The sequence below is a fragment of the Hyla sarda genome, chromosome 8 (assembly GCF_029499605.1).
Source record: "Hyla sarda isolate aHylSar1 chromosome 8, aHylSar1.hap1, whole genome shotgun sequence".
Lineage (NCBI taxonomy): Eukaryota > Metazoa > Chordata > Amphibia > Anura > Hylidae > Hyla > Hyla sarda.
Genome location: NC_079196.1, coordinates 175,767,930 through 175,785,186, shown reverse-complemented (window position 1 = coordinate 175,785,186; position 17,257 = coordinate 175,767,930). Strand labels below are relative to the sequence as shown.

The 17,257-nt window shown below is 41.2% G+C and overlaps 1 protein-coding gene across 1 annotated transcript in view; it reads right to left on the bottom strand.

Annotated features, from left to right (window-relative positions):
• The window catches only part of CYTH3 (cytohesin 3), a 148,244-nt gene that overhangs the window by 24,632 nt on the left and 106,355 nt on the right, over positions 1–17,257 (bottom strand). The window contains exon 9 of the mRNA XM_056536605.1: positions 12,840–12,951. Coding sequence (XP_056392580.1) covers positions 12,840–12,951 — 112 coding nt within the window. The remainder of the gene's footprint in view (positions 1–12,839; positions 12,952–17,257) is intronic.

Genomic DNA, 17,257 nt, shown 5'->3' with positions numbered 1-17,257 from the left:
AACAGCATCTGAGACAAACTGTGCGACAAATGTACACCACAAAACCAGGGTAAAACCAATGATAAATTACCCCCAAAGTTTCTTTCATCCATGGCCACATTAGGTTGCTTACCTTTAAAGGAATCTGTCAGCTGTATTTGCTGCAAAAAATTGCAGATCCCACTGGCTAGTTGTTAGGCCGGGTTAACCCTGTAGAATTTCCGGACAGAATTTCCGCAGGAGATCCCGGAGTCGGTGCTAGGACCGCGGTGACTGCATTTCCGTTCCCATAGACGGCAATGCATCTCTTAGTGGATATTTTGGTGCTGAGAAATGCATTGCCATCTATGGGGATGGCAACACAGTCTGTGCTATCCTAGCGCAGCCCACGAAATCTCCAGCAGAAATTCCGTCTAGGGGTTCAGCAGGGGGAACCCAGCCTTAAGGTATAAAAGCAAACCTTAAAAGTAAATCCTAGAGAGGTGGTTTCTAAACTTCTAAAATGACCTTTTCATTACTAAACCAAGTATCAAAGAGGTGGGTGCCAAAGTCTGTTGCACATCAGCAACTGGGTCCTGCCTTCTTGACACTTGGCTGAGAAATTAAAAAAAGGGCATTTTTTGTCAACCGCCATCAGCTTCAGTAAGAAACAGTTCCAATGGTGTCTGCAGCTTCCAGCTGCAAATGCAGAGCTGCCAGACTTTTTTTTAAAGGGCATTACAATCTCATAAAACGATGGCATATCTTTAAGATATAAGCCATCACTTTATGGTCCAAGTTTTGGTTCCCCTTACAGATCTTGAAAATGAAGGGATCTTGGTACTGCATCCCCTTTACAGTCTTTCCCTGTGAAGTGGGACCCCAGCCACCATCTGCTCAGGGGAACTGCAGATCAGCACCACTGAAGTAAATAGGGCCAGACACATTTCTCCACAGCCAGATATCTGACGCAACACTGTATATGAAGAGACTGAAGGGGATGCAGTGCTGATATCCCTTCATTTTCAGGATTGATGATTGTCCAAGGGGTTGGATCTTGACCAATCACAAGGTAAGGGCATACCCTAGCCTTTCAGTATGAGCAAGTTAATTTTGCATTGCACAATAGGATCTGTAACTATAAAAATATTTATAAAACACGAGAAGCTGAGCAGCTTGATATACAGTTTTGTAGGAAAAGATACAGTATAACTTGTAACTTACTGGTTGAAATCCATGCTCATTTCAAGCTTAAAGGGGTTGACTGGGGAGCATTAAAGATTCTACCTCCTTTGCTCCCTGGTGCTCCAATACCACTCCTTTACATCATGGAAGTATACTGTTCCAAGGCGGAAGGGGGCAGATGTTCGTCCTAATCATTGTGTGTGGGGAAGCTACGCCCATATACAATGTCCAATAGCTGAATGATGTCATTCCGTTTGTGCCAAAATCATGCCTCCTTCCATTTCTGAAGAGTATTCTACCAGGACGACCAGGGAATGGAAGTGGAGCACTGTGGAACGTAATAGGTAGGACCATTTCTGCACTTCAGACAACCCCTTTAAGAGCCCAGTGGGCGTAATTAGTGACTGACCGTGATCTTTGTGTGCACCCTGACACAGAGAAGGTGGTCTCAATTGACTAAGACCACCCACTGCGTTCAGGGATTTTACCAATAAGTTACAAGTTATAATGAATCTTTTCCCCTCCAAACATGTATCCGTCTGCTCAGCTTCTCTTACTCTATAACATGATGTCAATAGAATAAACCAGGCTCCCTTTAAAGGGGTACTCCGGTGCTTACACATCTTATCCCCTATCCAAAGGATAGGGGATAAGATGCCTGATCGCGGGAGTCCCGCAGCTGGGGATGCCCGGGATCATGCACGGGGCACCCAGTTTGTAATCAGTCCCCGGAGCGTGTTCGCTCCGGGTCTGATTATGGTCGACCGGCGGCGTGTGACGTCACGCTCCGCCCCTCAATGCAAGCCTACAGGAGGGGGCGTGATAGCTGTCACGCCCCCTCCCGTAGGCTTGCATTGAGGGGCGGAGCGTGATGTCACACGGGGGCGGAGGCGTGACGTCACACGCCGCCGGCCCTGCGGTCGCCAGTAATCAGTCCCGGAGCGAACACGCTCTGGGGACTGATTACAAATGGGGTGCCGCGTGCATGATCCCGGGCGTCCCCAGTTGCGGGACTCCCGTGATCAGGCATCTTATCCCCTATCCTTTGGATAGGGGATAAGATGTGTAAGCACCGGAGTACCCCTTTAACATAAAATGGGAGCCACTTCTCAAAAATGCCAAGTTAAATAAAAGAAACACTATTTGCCAAAGAGAAGTGAAAATCATAGCTAAATTATCCCACATCCATTAGGGGTTGCGGGGACAGGTGGTGGATTAGTCTGTGCATCTTCTTCTACAGCAGCAAAGCCTGTTCTAAGCACAAATCTGCAAAGGCTCCCGCATCGTCTACGCTGCTTCTCTACTGTTACCCCCAACCAAACCAATGTATTGACAGAAACATACAGTACAACCAGATTCTCAAAGAATATGGAAAAAAAAGTGTCTGATACAGTTCAAAAACAACTTCCCTATCAAGTGAACAAGGCCAAGCTGCAATACAGTATGCAGCCCACGGACGGGAGCGGTGCTGTGTCTGGCGAAAAGGAAACCCTTTTCTTTATAATCACTGACAACCCCTTTAAGAGCCATACAGAGACCTTTCTTTCTGGAGCTCACTGGAGATTTGGGATGACAGACCTTGCCAATGTTATCTTCGAACAGATATATCAGAAGATCTTTCTTTCCTGGAATAGTAGTAGTGGATGATCTCAATACTGCTCCATTTGTCTTGATGGACATTTGTAAAGTCTATAGGGACCTTTATTGATTTTCAGAAGTGTTAAGTGAAGCACGGAGCTAGAAAGTAGTAGTGGCAATGTTAAATGTAACTCAATCCGACGGCTGATCTGCCTGTAGATAGTAAAATGCAGGCTGAACATCACATGATTTATTCATGAGCATCTGGAGGACCACTTCTACTAATTTCGACAGAAAAAAAAAATCATCTCCTTTGGGAATTTAGTGACCAGCAGGGTATGCGTGGAAAGCAGCCACCACAAGGGCAAACATCACTCAGTGTAATGTCGAACAGCTTGGCCTGATGCACAGCATTACACTTGAAGGAAGATGGTTTCTCCCCAATCTCCTCTTACTCATCTTGCTAGCTCATTCATCGCTGTCCTGGCTTTTACCAAAACTGTTCATATCACCGTTTCACAATGAACAAGTGTTCCTTTTCAGTTGCAACAAGAACAAAAAAATGGCCCAAAAAATACCACTTTGCTGTTTTTCCTAAATAAAAATTGGAGAACATGTAACACTTGCATCTACTAGGCCATATATTGTGTATATGTATTGTGTTATATATAAGTGACATTTTCTAGCCACTGTGAGTGTTTGAATATATCCAGTGGTCCGGATTTATTTTTCTGATACAAATGTTTCTGATTTCTGTCACAGAAAGATTGCAAGCAATAACAGCTCATTTGATTGGTTGCTAACTGTCAGAAATCAAACACATTTTTGTCTGGTTGACTAAAAAATTGGCTAAATATTGATCCTCTAAAAAACCACTTTATGTTACGGTTTACATGAGGAGGTGTGTAGCTAATGATAATTTTTATGCCCACATAAAAGATGAAATTAATGACATACAAGGATTTTATTGTTTGTTTCCTCAGCATGTGTACACTGGGCAATGATTGGGAACAAATATTTGTATAAACAATAGTTTAGCCTCACTATAATGTATGATGACCCAAGGGTGTAAAAGTGCTAAAGGGGGGGGGTTAAATGGTACAAAGTATACTGATTGATAAGGTCGGTGACCAAGAACCCAATGCTCATTCTGGCTGAGCCCTAAAGATAAAGCCTTAACTTCCATATAGTCAACCATCACTGCAGCCTAAGAAAATTCTCTGGTCCGATTTAACCAAAAAGCATCATGCTGTGGAGGTGTTTTTTCAGCGGTTAGAACCTGGTGACTGGTCAGGTTTGATGGAAAGCTGAATGGAGAAAAGTACAGAGATATTTCTAATGAAAACCTGATGTAGAAGACCTCAGTCTGGCCCAAAGGTTCACAGTCCAACAAGACAACGGCCCTAAGTAAAAAAGCCAAAACACCACAAGAGTAGCATAGGAACATCTCTGTGAATTTTCTTGAGTGGCCCAACCAGAGCCTTGACTTGAACCCAATTAAACTTCTCAGGAGAGATCTAAAAATGGCTGTCACTGACTGTCCTTGGCCAACCTGACAGAGCATGCGAGGATCTGCAGAAAAAGAATGGCAGAAAATCTCCAAACTTAGGTATGTAATGCTTGTGGCAATCCAAGAAGACTGGAGGCTGTAATCACTGCCAAAGGTGCTTCAACTAAGTAATGGAACTGAATACTTGTGTCACGGCAAAGTTTTTGGTTTTCCTTTTCAATAAATCAGCAAAGATTTCTACCATTCTGTTTTCTCTTTGTCATTATGGGGTACTGGGTGTTGAATTATGCACAGGGGACTCAGGGGACTTAAAAAATTATGAAATGAAAAATTCTCCTTTTATCCAACACAAATTGAATTTAGATCACATTAATATTCAATGTTACTGACCACGAGCCAAGGCCGTGTGACAACCTCTTGAACAATGGGCCATAATTGAAAAAGTCAGAAGAGGTAAACCAAGAATAATCTAGGAAATTGATGGCGGAATGATATACTTCAGTTTGAGCTACTCTTTCAGCACATAAGACTGGCCAAGAAAGTGAAGCTGCTCAGCCGCTTCTAGGACCAATAAATATAGATAGAAGGTGCCTATTATGCTTTCTATTAAAACACTTTACATGATAAGAATCAGATAACACATTCTCAAATTTTTATGCAGACTGAATAAAGTGATTGGGTTACATGTTAACTCACATTGTGAAATTAAAATGTTAGCATTAAGGATTTATGCTGAAATGTATTTACCAGACTCTAAATACACTGCAAATGGATCCCCCTCCCCAACACAGAGTTATATTTTTCTCTGCAGGGGATCATAGTCTGTGGCACTTTAACTTCCTGAGAAATGAGCCTGAGTGCTACGGGCACGTTGTGGTTACAGAGATCGGCAGGCTGGTGGTCTCCGTACCTCAGTCTACCAAAATGACTGCAGATCTCAATAAAGGCCCTCACAAAATTAGTGACTGGTAAATGGCAATGCTGGTTAACCAATTCATATTAGAAAATTGAAGCTTGGCAGAAGAATCAGGAAGATTTTCCAACCCAAAATAAAACAAAAATGCAAAAATGGTGATTATGGGTAAAGAAAACAAAAAGAGCGCAATTCCGTGATTATTTTTAAAATCTGCAAAATAAAATTTAGGTGGAAAAAAAAAGGAAAAAAAAGTGAATGAATAACTCAAATTGTGTGGCTGGAAGCGTTTGTGTACGTACCTCCTAACGCAGAATAAGCAGAGACAGCCAGTCACAGAACAGAAAGGTGAAAGGTCATAGGCCATAAGGAAAACAAGAAGGCACATTTAAACCACTTATTAAAAATCATAGCCAAACCAAACCAATACAAACTCACAGATAATATGGAAAAAAAAAAAAAAAGACACACAAAAATAATCACCGTTTGTAGATAAATGCATTCATATATTTATATATTTTATGGAAACCAATACCCATCAGCTTTAGCCAAGTAGAAAAAAGGGACTGTTCAGAGCAAAGCTGTCTGGCTTTGTGGAAAACTCTTGACCCCCCCCCCCCCCCGCCATAAACTTACTAGGAACTGGCAACATCACTTGTGCCATAGGAGGCTGTGCATCAAATACTATACTCCGTAAACAAAGCGGCAGTGTGTAGTTAATGGTAAGGAACCTGTCACACTGGACATTTAGTCTGATTTAACAACATCACGTTATAGAACAGGAGGAGCAGAATAGATAGCTGTATATATTCGAGGGAAAAGATTCTGTATACCTCGTCATTTATTGATTGAAATCTCTCTGCTTTCCATGCTTAGTAGTCCAGTGGGTGGTCATACAAATGAGTGACGCCACCACCTGGACTTCAACGATTAGAAAAAGCAGGGCTGAATATTTTCCCAAAAAGAAATATATCGATCTCGTCAGCTCTTTCTGCTCTATAGTGTGATGCCAATAGATTAGATTTTTATGGTGAACGGTTTCCTTTAAACGTGTCTTTCAGAACATAACCTGCACTGGCTGGTATAACATATAAGATTAGGAGGACCGGTTTTGCCGCTGTGTTAAGATTCAGATGTGACCATGGCTGTTCTTGCAATGGACTTGATGAAATAACCATTGGTTATGTACACATACATGTAATGTAGTCTCTATAGACTGACCCCAAGGATCATTTGTGAGCAATAACTAAGGTATCTGAAATCTTAATGGCACCTTGAAACATATCTTAGGGTTAAATTTCAATAAATTTTTATGTAAAACACTTTCAGCACTCTGAATTAAATACCTACAGAGCAGACCATATAAACATCTTGCTGCATTTTTTGCCCTTCAGATGCTTTGAGGGACACTAAATGTCTAAACCAATAAAAGAAAAAAAACACTTACCTTTTGGTAGTCTGCAAGACTTTCTGTAAACTATTGAAACAAACAGTTTTATCGTAAAGTGGCAGAGAGTAGACAATCTCTACATGGCCCTCTCAATCTGGTCTCCAGTAGAGAAATTGAAACCAGAGGAGGTGCAAGTTAAAGCCACCTCCTTTTGTAAATTTGAGGCAGGTAACATTTAGAAAGTTTTTTCTAGTTAGTATTTTGTTTATTTTCTAGCCCTCAGATTTGAACGTGGGACAAAACAGTCCTAAGAAAAGAAGTGTGAATGCTTACTTAAAACTTACTGTCCCTTTAATAAATGCCTTGGAAATATATATTATCTACTAGAGTGATCAACCAGAAGATCTGATCAGACAGTGTCTATGTAAGCTCAGTATGTGTTTACTTGTAGGTGACCTTAGGATAAGGCACCATGGGCAGCCATAACCTCAAATACATCCGTTCTTACTTGTGGATACAGCTTTAACTTTTTTCTCCCAATCAAAACATGTCAAAGAATGCATTGTGAGGAATTTTAGCAGTGCCTTCCCAATGCCATGTCGGAAAAGAGGAAACCACATCTGAGAAAGTGTGGCTTTATATAAAGCAGCTACTCACAAATCCCACAGACATATATGGTAGGCTTTTTAGAAGTTTCCATCAATGAAGATAGTTGAGGTCACGTCTGCATAAGCTATTCTGTGTACAAAAGCTATTGAGGGAAACTATGTGACAAGCAGAGAGATCATGACTGCATGAGGCCATGGTTGACAAAAACACAATACTTGGGCCTAAATAGAATGGTCCAATATGGCCAAATATTTGTGACAAAAAAGGACTACTTTTGGGGAACCTAAAAATGCAATTAAATCTGCAGGCATCATATTAAAGAGCAGGAGGAGCAGAGCAGATTAATATAAAGGTTTGTGGGAAAAGATAACTTGTTATTCATTCATGTATATCTCTGCTTATTGTATGAAAAGTAGTCATGTGGGCAGGTGTACTCAGTAACCCACAGCTATCTATGTATTAGTGAGTATAGGAAGTGTGTAGAGGAAGTTGTCAGCCACGGAGTAGGACCGCTCACTTGACTTCTTTGTCCAAAATGAGAAGATTTGCCTGAATAAATTAATAGTTAATCTAAAACTTTCCCCAAGAAACTATATATAAATCATCTCAGCTCCTCCAGCTCTGTAACCTGCTGCCTGTAGACTGGCCTGCACTTTCAACAAAGCAAGTTCCATTTAAAGGGGTTATCCAGGAATTGAAAAACAGAACTAATGTCTTTTAAAAACTGCTCCCCGTCTGTCTCAAGGTTGGGTGTGGTATTACAACTTGGCTCTATTCACTTCAATGGAACTGAGCTGCAGAACCACACCCAACCTGGAGACAGAGGGGGAGCGTTTTTTGGAATAAATTAGCTCTGTTTTTCTATTCCTGGATAACCCCTTTAAAGGAAAACGGTCACATATTTTCTCCCGCACTATCCACAGGTACTGGTGGATAGTGGGGGAGACACTGATTAAAACGAGCCCTACCTTGTTCTGATCCGCGCCGCCGTTTGCCCGCAATTGTAGTTTTAATCTCTGTGTATATCCTGCTGTAACCGGCAAAGGCGGGGCTTCTGCGGGCTAACTGACACTGACGTCAGCGCCGCTCATGAATATTCATCCCCCCTCCCTCCTGTTCTCCCTCTCTTCGCCGCTCCTAACCAGACGGATTGAGTGATGAATATTCATGAGCGGCGCTGACGTCAGTGTCCGTTAGCCCGCAGAAGCCCCGCCTTTGCCGGTTACAGCAGGATATACACAGAGATTAAAACTACAATTGCGGGCGCACGGCGGCGCGGATCAGACCAAGGTAGGGCTCGTTTTAATCAGCGTCTCCCGCACTATCCACCAGTACCTGTGGATAGTGCGGGAGAAAATATGTGACAGTTTTCCTTTAATGCCGACCTAGGCAATTACCCTCAACATTATTAATATTGGCAAATACTTTTGGCATACCCAAATGCTGGTTTACAGCCGAAGATAAGAAAAACTTATTTGGAGATTTAGGGCATTATGACATTTCCACAAACTTTCAAATAAAAAAAGAATCGATGTGTTACACATACACCAGGAACTATTTAGATGTAATTCATAACAGCAGATCTTTTTGACTAAGGCTGGATTTAACACCATCATAATTTTGGTCCCTGATCCTGATCGGGGTGGGTCATTATGATGTTGTCAGGGTTTGGCCTGGGACCTGCAGCCACAACCAGTGTGAATCCGGCCTAGTAAGTAAATGTTTTAAAGACTGTTAAGATCTGATGTTTTAACGTCCATGATGATTAAAACCGCAAGGAGTAATCTATAATACCCAGCCATGCGCTAGACGTAACCAAAATATGTGTGAAAGGCATAGAAGAGAATTGCCTGAAGGTTTCCATAATGATAAAAATACCAACAAAGCTCTTCAGATTTAGGCCGTAAGCAGCAAAGCAACTTTAATTATTAAGCATCTGATATGCAGAGTTCTCCTTTGAAGATAGCTTCATTATAAGAGAGAAAGCTAAGTTAGCGTGCAAAAATATAATGTAACCCCAGGGGTTCTGTATACAGATTATAAAAAAATATACTGTATATACAGTACTTATCCATTTCCATATTTCTCTCAACTACATTGGGCATATCAGATTTACAGGGCATTAGAAAATCTACCATTAAATGTACTGCTGTTGTTCATTTTCAGTTATTTGAGACATTAAATTAATAGGGAACACTGCCTATTATGGACATGACTTCTATGTCCACAAGCAAAATACTGTAAAAACTAAAAATTTTAAAGTTGGTCTTCATTAACCTTGCAGCAAAGAAGACCCAGTCAGGTAAAAGATGCAATAGACCCCACTTCAAGTTTGTAACACCCCAAAACATTTATGGGATGTACTTTACGGTTTTCAGTTCAACCCCTGCAGGTGAGATAACTCACAGCACTTAAAAGTGATGTGTGACACCTAACTTAAAGGGGTACTCCGCTGCTCAGTGTTTGGAACAAACTGTTCCGATCGCTGGAGTCGGGAGCTCGCGATGTCATAGCCCTGCCCACTAATGACATCACGCCCGCCCCTCAATGCAAGTCTATGGGAGCGGGCGTGATGGCTGTGACGTCATGAGGGGGCTGGGCTGTGATGTCATGCGCTCCCGGCGCCAGCTCCAGCGCTCGGAACAGTTTGCTACAAACGCTGAGCAGCGGAGTGCCCCTTTAAGTTCCGCACAGAGCTGCTGGAGGAGCGATAGCACAGGCAGCACTGCCCTAGGATCATCTCATTACCCACATTAGCCCAACCTATCAAAATTTGTACCCCTGCACGCAAAAACACAAGTGACTGGAATGTAAAGTGGGATTGGGTGGGCAATTGTCTGGCCAAAACTGCATTTTTCAGTTTATGTTTAGAGATTAAAAATAAAAACTAAAAAAATAAAAACCTGTTTACCTGTAAATTGTGGTGGGAAATATTGTGTGAGATGAACCACTATTCACAAAGAGCAAGCATATAAAAACTGAAAATATTTATTTCAATACTGAATTACTGTTTCTGCTAATAGAAAAAAAAAAAAAAAAAAAACGACAGATGTCTACCTTTCCTCTATTACACCTTCTTGAAGTTTGTAAATACATTGACAAGTAGGTGTCACTAGTTGGGGGTGTGTCCCTGCACATTATCTCACACTGTCCAATCATTGAGGCCAGAGTCAGACTGTGCAGGGACACACCCCTTTGCTCCAAGGGAATTGGTAACACCCATTTGTCTATTTATACATACGGAAACAAAACATGAATTGGACAACACAGAGGTCTAAAAAAATATGTTCCAGAATTTTATTTCCCATGAAATTACAAGTATTTAATAAAAGAGGCATGTCAGTGGTCGTGGCACGTCTAACGTTCACTTGATGAATGACAAAAGGTAACCAAGGTCCATCTGGACTCCTGTGCAGGAAACCTTCCCAAAGTAAAGTACTGATCTGATATAAAAGTAGTCGGCATTCTATGAATACTAAATTAAATGAGTTTAGGGTCAACTGGTGCTTCTGATCCCCAAGCTTCCCCATTATCAAACATTTTTGCCTACAGAGGTAAAAGGGTGAAACAATAGATATTTAGTATCCCATTTATTAAGGTAAATATGGGATGTACACTGAATATTCAATGGGGTCTGCTATATGTCAGTTTATCCAAAATCCCTGAAATCACCTAATGGTCTGACACACTAACCTATTTAAGCAATGTGCAACTGAGAATAATATTTAATAGAACAATCTCATTATAGTGTCTTCACCAAGGCACCGATGAGTGAAGAAATAACAAAAAGGAAAAAAAACAAATTATGTAAAAACTGTGAAGCAAATGTGTCAATGTACAGATCTCCAACAGGTAAGTCTGCAATAATGGGGACTCTGATGAGCCCCTCCAACATGGCCCTTCTGCCTAGTGCATTAAGTTATAGAGTAAATAAGAGTATTATAGAAAACGTCACCAAAACAATTATTTCAATAGGAATCAATGAGACTGACAAAGCTGTTGGAACATATGATTTATCTGTAAAGGGCGTTCAAGGGAAAAATAATAATATTGCAGTAGACATTATTTCTATAATGTAATTCAAATTAAGCCAACAGGCACTGATTGTAAGCTGGATAAACATTACGGATATTGTCTACTCAGTCTCTTCCCCACAAGTTCTGCATTACCAAAGGTGTCTGGCAGCAGCTTATCCTTGACAGCCAGCATGTACACTTGGCCAAAGCATGCATGTTTACAGGATACTCAATGGAGGCTGCAGTCTTACTATAAAACTAGCCTTAGGAACCCCAAATGTAATGTGTCATCATGAGCTAGTATTATGCATGCTCTTAAGTCCATTGAGCAGAGTTATGGTTTATAAAGAAAGCCCATATTTCTGCACTGGAAAAAGTACATTTAAAGCTTTGCTATTTAAATTGTCTTCCTATTTTCTCAGGGAATGACCTTAGAACATCTGAAAGAAGCACCAAGCACATACTCACTGCTTTGTATAAAAGCATTCTATATAGCACTGGATGAATGCTGTTTTGCTATAAAAAGGTATAGAATAGGTAAAGAATTTTGTGCTTAGTCCGCTCTCCCCACCAAATTTGGTTTTGCAAAGTGTTGCAGAATCTACTGGCGCTATATAAATATTATTATTTTAAAATATTATTATTATTATTATAGTGACCATAATAGATGTTGCTCTGTACACTGTATAAGTATTGTAAGTTTCCGGGCAGGTCCCACAATGCCCACATGGCTCCCATTTAACTCAAATTAGATTTTTATTTCAGCTTTCTATTTTTGTACTGTTATCAAGAGCTTCAGCTGGTCTTCCCAACTCCCAGGGCTTCTGACCCTACTTTCTTCAAAGAGTTATGCTGCTCAGAGCACCCAGTGAGCAGTCTTATTTAAAGCAGGAAGCTCAGGATCCGTGCATGTCGCACTAGAAGGAAGGAGTCATGTCGGAGGGTGGCTACTCAAGAGTGTGTACGTGATATTGGACTGTGTTGATGCAAATCAAACTGCTGAGCTCTGCTACTGTGGCTTGGAATGTAATGAGCTGAAATAATTATCGAACAGCTTAGCAATGCATGGACTGTCTGCCTCCAAATACGCTTCAATTAACTGAACAATCTCCAGATGGATAGAAAGCTTCTACTGAGAGAGAATGTGGGAAGGGTACAGTTCTAAATACATTTCTAATCTGAAATTAATAAAAAGATAAGCATACGCCATATCTACCTGATCTAAAGGCTAACCAGTTTAGTGATCAATAACTGATGAAAAATAAATCATCAATAAAACATTTCCATACAAGAAATAAATAAAATGTATCTAAAAGATCTGAAACAACTCTGTCTACAATATTATGTCTATTCTACAAATAGGTAAGGAGTTTAGTGTATAGATTTTATTAGACGGGAGTAAATTATTGCAGTAATAAGTAAAAACATTCCACAATGTAAAAAAAAATTATAATACAATAATAGCAGATGAAGTATAATCAGACATATATACTTTGGAGTAGTAAAACCCTAATACTGACTCCACTTTGTCTTTCACATGACATTCCCTCGGGCTTAGACGGAGTATTAAGTATTCGGGTTAGCTGTTAGGAGCTAGGATAGGTTTCCAAGATTCGACTAAAAAGTCTAGGAGGCAACAATGGGGAAATCAATCCACATGTATATTACGAGTACACTAACCTAACTTCAAGAGCCAGCCTTCTCTGTCGGGGTTGAAAAACGTGTGTGTCAAGTCGTTCCCATCGTCCTCTGGGATCTTGAAGGGCTCATTCTTAATACTCTCATACAAATTCTGGAAGAAGAAATACGATGTGTCATATCCGAGAGACATATGTATAGTACGCACAATTATTTTTGGATGTAAAACAGTAACATTTTCTCTGTTACTAAAGCAAGAAACAAAAGAAAGTTCTACTCGCCAGCAGGAAACAGCACAGCTGTGCGCTTTGTATTGAGAACAGGCGATGGTAAATCCTTAGGGATAACATACTAGGTCTATTTTGTTTTTCACATACTATTTCAATTTTCAATTCATCTTACTATAAGGCGATGTTGACACACTCTTTTTAATTTTGCTCTTTTTCTGCTGCAGTAATAAAACACAGAAGCTGGATGTGAATGGGATTTTATAAAACAGTGTTCACATTAGACTAGGGTTCCACAGACACATCCGTGAGATATCACTGCTTCCCAATGAATTATATTATAAGTGACCTTGCAACCATCCCTACACAATTCAACATGGTAACTTTCTTTGCAACAGTCACTTGCAACTTTTTTTCCCCCATAGTGAGATAATAAAGCCATAATGTGCACACAAACCTAACAATTTTATAGTAAAAAATATTCCAGATACTCTGGTGAACTAGCCCACAGCGTACTTAAAGGGGCACTCTGCTGCTCAGCATTTGGAACAAACTGTTCCAAATGCTGGAGCAGGGAGCTCATGACATCATAGACCTGCCCCCTCATGTCACGCCCCGCCCCCTCAATGCAAGTCTATGGGAGGGGGTGTGGCAGCAGTCACGCCCCCTCCCATAGACTTGCATTGAGGGAATGGGGTGTGATTTCATGAGGGGGTGGGGCTATGACGTCACAAGCTCCCGACTCCAGTGTTTGGAACAGTTTGTTCCAAACACTGAGCAGCGGAGTACCCCTTTAAATAGTGCACATCTGATCTGGTGTTTTTTTTTCCCCAACAGAACATTGCAGCATTTAGGGTCAGTGAATTTGATGTACAATTTAGGGGAGGAGGAAAAGTAATGGATTTGGGGTAAAGATAAGTACCAATGCTAACTTATGATGCACATACCTAGTTAGAAAGCCACTACATGGGGCCCCCATCATATGGCCAATGTAGTTTAGTCCTTGGGAACATATACTCAATACCACCTGTGCCTTTTTTTTTTTTTTTTTTAAGTTAAGGCATTTATAAATGTGTACTATGCATTGATTCCAGATTGGAAAACATATGTACAACATAATGTTCTCATAAACTGGACTTTTAAACCAATGGGTTGCAGGGATTGTACATTAAAGACTATTGAGAAATCTGTGTTATAGTCCTGACATGTGATCATATAAAGGTGGATGGAAAGTCTGCAGGACATTCACTGCTGCTTTAAAGTAAACCATCAAACATCACTGGAATGGAATGCAATACCAGGCTAATAAGCTCTGGATGTAATAGAAAAAGTATGTTCTAGAGGGGGGGAAAAAATCAGATCGAATTAGAAAATAAAATAAGGATACCATTGACTACAGGGCATAACATGGATATGTATGAGCCTTTGCCATCAACAGCTGCTACATATCAGGGACAGTCAGATTATCTGTGACGAGCGCAATCACATGACTGCCAATGGCACTTATATACACGACACAACAGCATCTACAGAATTTTATCTTCCAGAGAGCACAGTCGGTAAAACAGTGTTTAACGCAAGGTTTTTCCGTTTTTGCAACTTGTTTTTTTCATCCTTACATTTAAAAAAATCATGATTCTTTCAATTTTGCACCTAAAAATGTATATGATGAATCGGTTATTGTGAAACGGGAATCCGCTGGAGTTATTTCTTGGCTGTACGGTGAGCTATTGAGTTTTTACCATGAACGGTTCCCTTTGACGGTCCGACATAAGTGGGAGAGAGACCTTGGTGGGCTGAGTGACGAGGAATGGTGTATAGTCTTGTCGCTTACCCCGTCGCTGTCTCTGTCGGAGGCTAACAGGCTGTCACAGCTGTTCTTTCTACATAGGGTGTATAAGACCCCTCTGTTCTTATATAAGGTTGGTGTTCGGTCCGACTCTGCCTGCCCTAGGTGTGGGGAGCTGGAGGCTCACTTGCTTCACATGATGTGGGAGTGCCCCGTTTTAGATGCTTATTGGGCTGATGTGTTAAGCCTTGTCAGGGATGTTTATGGGGTTACTCTGCTTAGAGAACCTAAGGTATGCTTACTTGGTCTTATTGGATGTGATAGGGAGCCTTCCATGAGAGAGGTGGGGATCTTACGTGTGCTGTACCAAGCCAGGAAACTCATTGCGCAGTACTGGATTAGACCGGCTCCTCCGGGTGTAGCTGATCTTATTAACAGAATATGGCAGATAGTACGTTTGGAGAAAGGGATATATATTAAACGTAATGTTGAACGGAAATTTGATAATATTTGGGGACCCTGGGTACACCATTTTGACCCCCTGAGGACTGGTCCGTAATTGCTTGTGACCCCTCGGCCCGTGTTTATCTTGGGATTGGCTTATGGTCTGGGGACTCTCTGTATGTGACTTCACTCTCTTCCTTGTCTGTCCTTTTCTTTCTCTCCTCTTCTGGTGGCTGTGTTGGATTGCCTGGGGGTGCTGCATGCTGGAGTCGTGAGCGCTGGGATTGGGGGAGTCTCCCTATTGGAATATGAGTATATTGAAACCTATAGTTTAGTTTACTGCTTGTGTATATTCCTGCTCCTGTAGAGGGAAGTGACGGATTGTTTGTATGTACGGTGGGTGGGGGGTTTATTGTTGGGGAAATATTGTTGTATGTTTAAAAATGGTTAAACTATTAATAAAAATATCTGATTTAAAAAAAAAAATGTATATGATGGCTTATTTTTTGCGCCAACCATTCTACTTTGTAATGACATCATTTTACCCGAAAAATCTACGGCGAAATGGAAAAAAAAATCATTGTGCGACAAAATTGAAGAATAAACACAATTTTGTAACTTTTGGGGGCTTCCGTTTCTACGCAGTACATTTTTCGGTAAAAATGACACCTTCTCTTTATTCTGTAGGTCCATACAATTAAAAATGATATCCTACTTATATAGGTTTGATTTTGTCGTACTTCTGGAAAAAATCATAACTACATGCAGGAAAATTTATACGTTTAAAATTGTCATCTTCTGACCCCTATAACTTTCATTTTTCCACGTAAGGGGCGATATGAGGGCAAAAATTTTGCGCCGTGATCAAAAATTTTTAGCGGTACCATATTTGTATTGATCGGACTATTTGATCGCTTTTTATTCATTTTTTGATTATATAAAAAGTGACCAAAAATACGCTATTTTTTTGCACGTACGCCATTGAACGTGCAGTTTAATTAACTATATATTTTTATAATTCGGAAATTTCTGCATGTGGCGGTACCACATGTTTATTTTTATTTTCACAGTTTTTTTTTTTTTAAATGGGAAAAGGGGGGGCCATTCAAACTTTTATTAGGGAAGGGGTTAAATGATCTTTATTACCTTTTTTTTCCCCACTTTTTTTTGCAATGTTATTGCTCCCATAGCAACTTATACTTATACTTTCCTTAATGTTGTGTCCTGCTGTTACAGGGAACCCATGGGTAACCTAGCCTCTCACTGATAAGGGATTAAGGAAATATGTTTTTTGCAGGACTATAGACACTTGCATAAGTGAAGGGAATGGAGGGTCAATAGTTCAAGACTGAAGCTGTAAACCATTAGAAAAATTGCTGCCATTCAGCTAAGGCTATAACAACTTGTAAACTCGATTGTTAGCTTAAAGGGGTACTTCGCCCCTAGACATCACGAGGGGCGGAGCCATGATGTAGCGATGCTCCGGCCTCTGTATCGCCCGTCATTACGAAAGGGGATAAGATGTCAGATCGCTGGGGTCCAGCTGCTGGGGACCCCCGGGATCGCCGCTGCGGCACTGCGCGCTCATTACTGCACACAGCGAGTTCGCTCTGTGCGTAATGATGGGGGATACAGGGGCCGGAGCATCGTTACATCACGGCTCCGCCCCTCATGATGTCACGGCCCGCCCCCTCAATACAAGTCTAATGAAGGGGAGTGGGGGTCGTCACGCCCCCTGCCATAGACTTGCATTAAGGGGGCGGGCCGTGATGTCACGAGGGGCGGGGCCATGACGTCACACTGCTCCATCCCCTGTATCGCCCATCATTACGCACACAGCGAACTTTCTCTGTGTAGTAATGAAAGCGCGGTGCCGCAGTGGCGATCCCAGGGGTCCCCAGCAGCAGGACCCCGGCGATCTGACATCTTATCCCCTATCCTTTGGATAGGGGATAAGATGTCTAGGGGCGGAGTACCCCTTTAAACTTGACTATGGGATT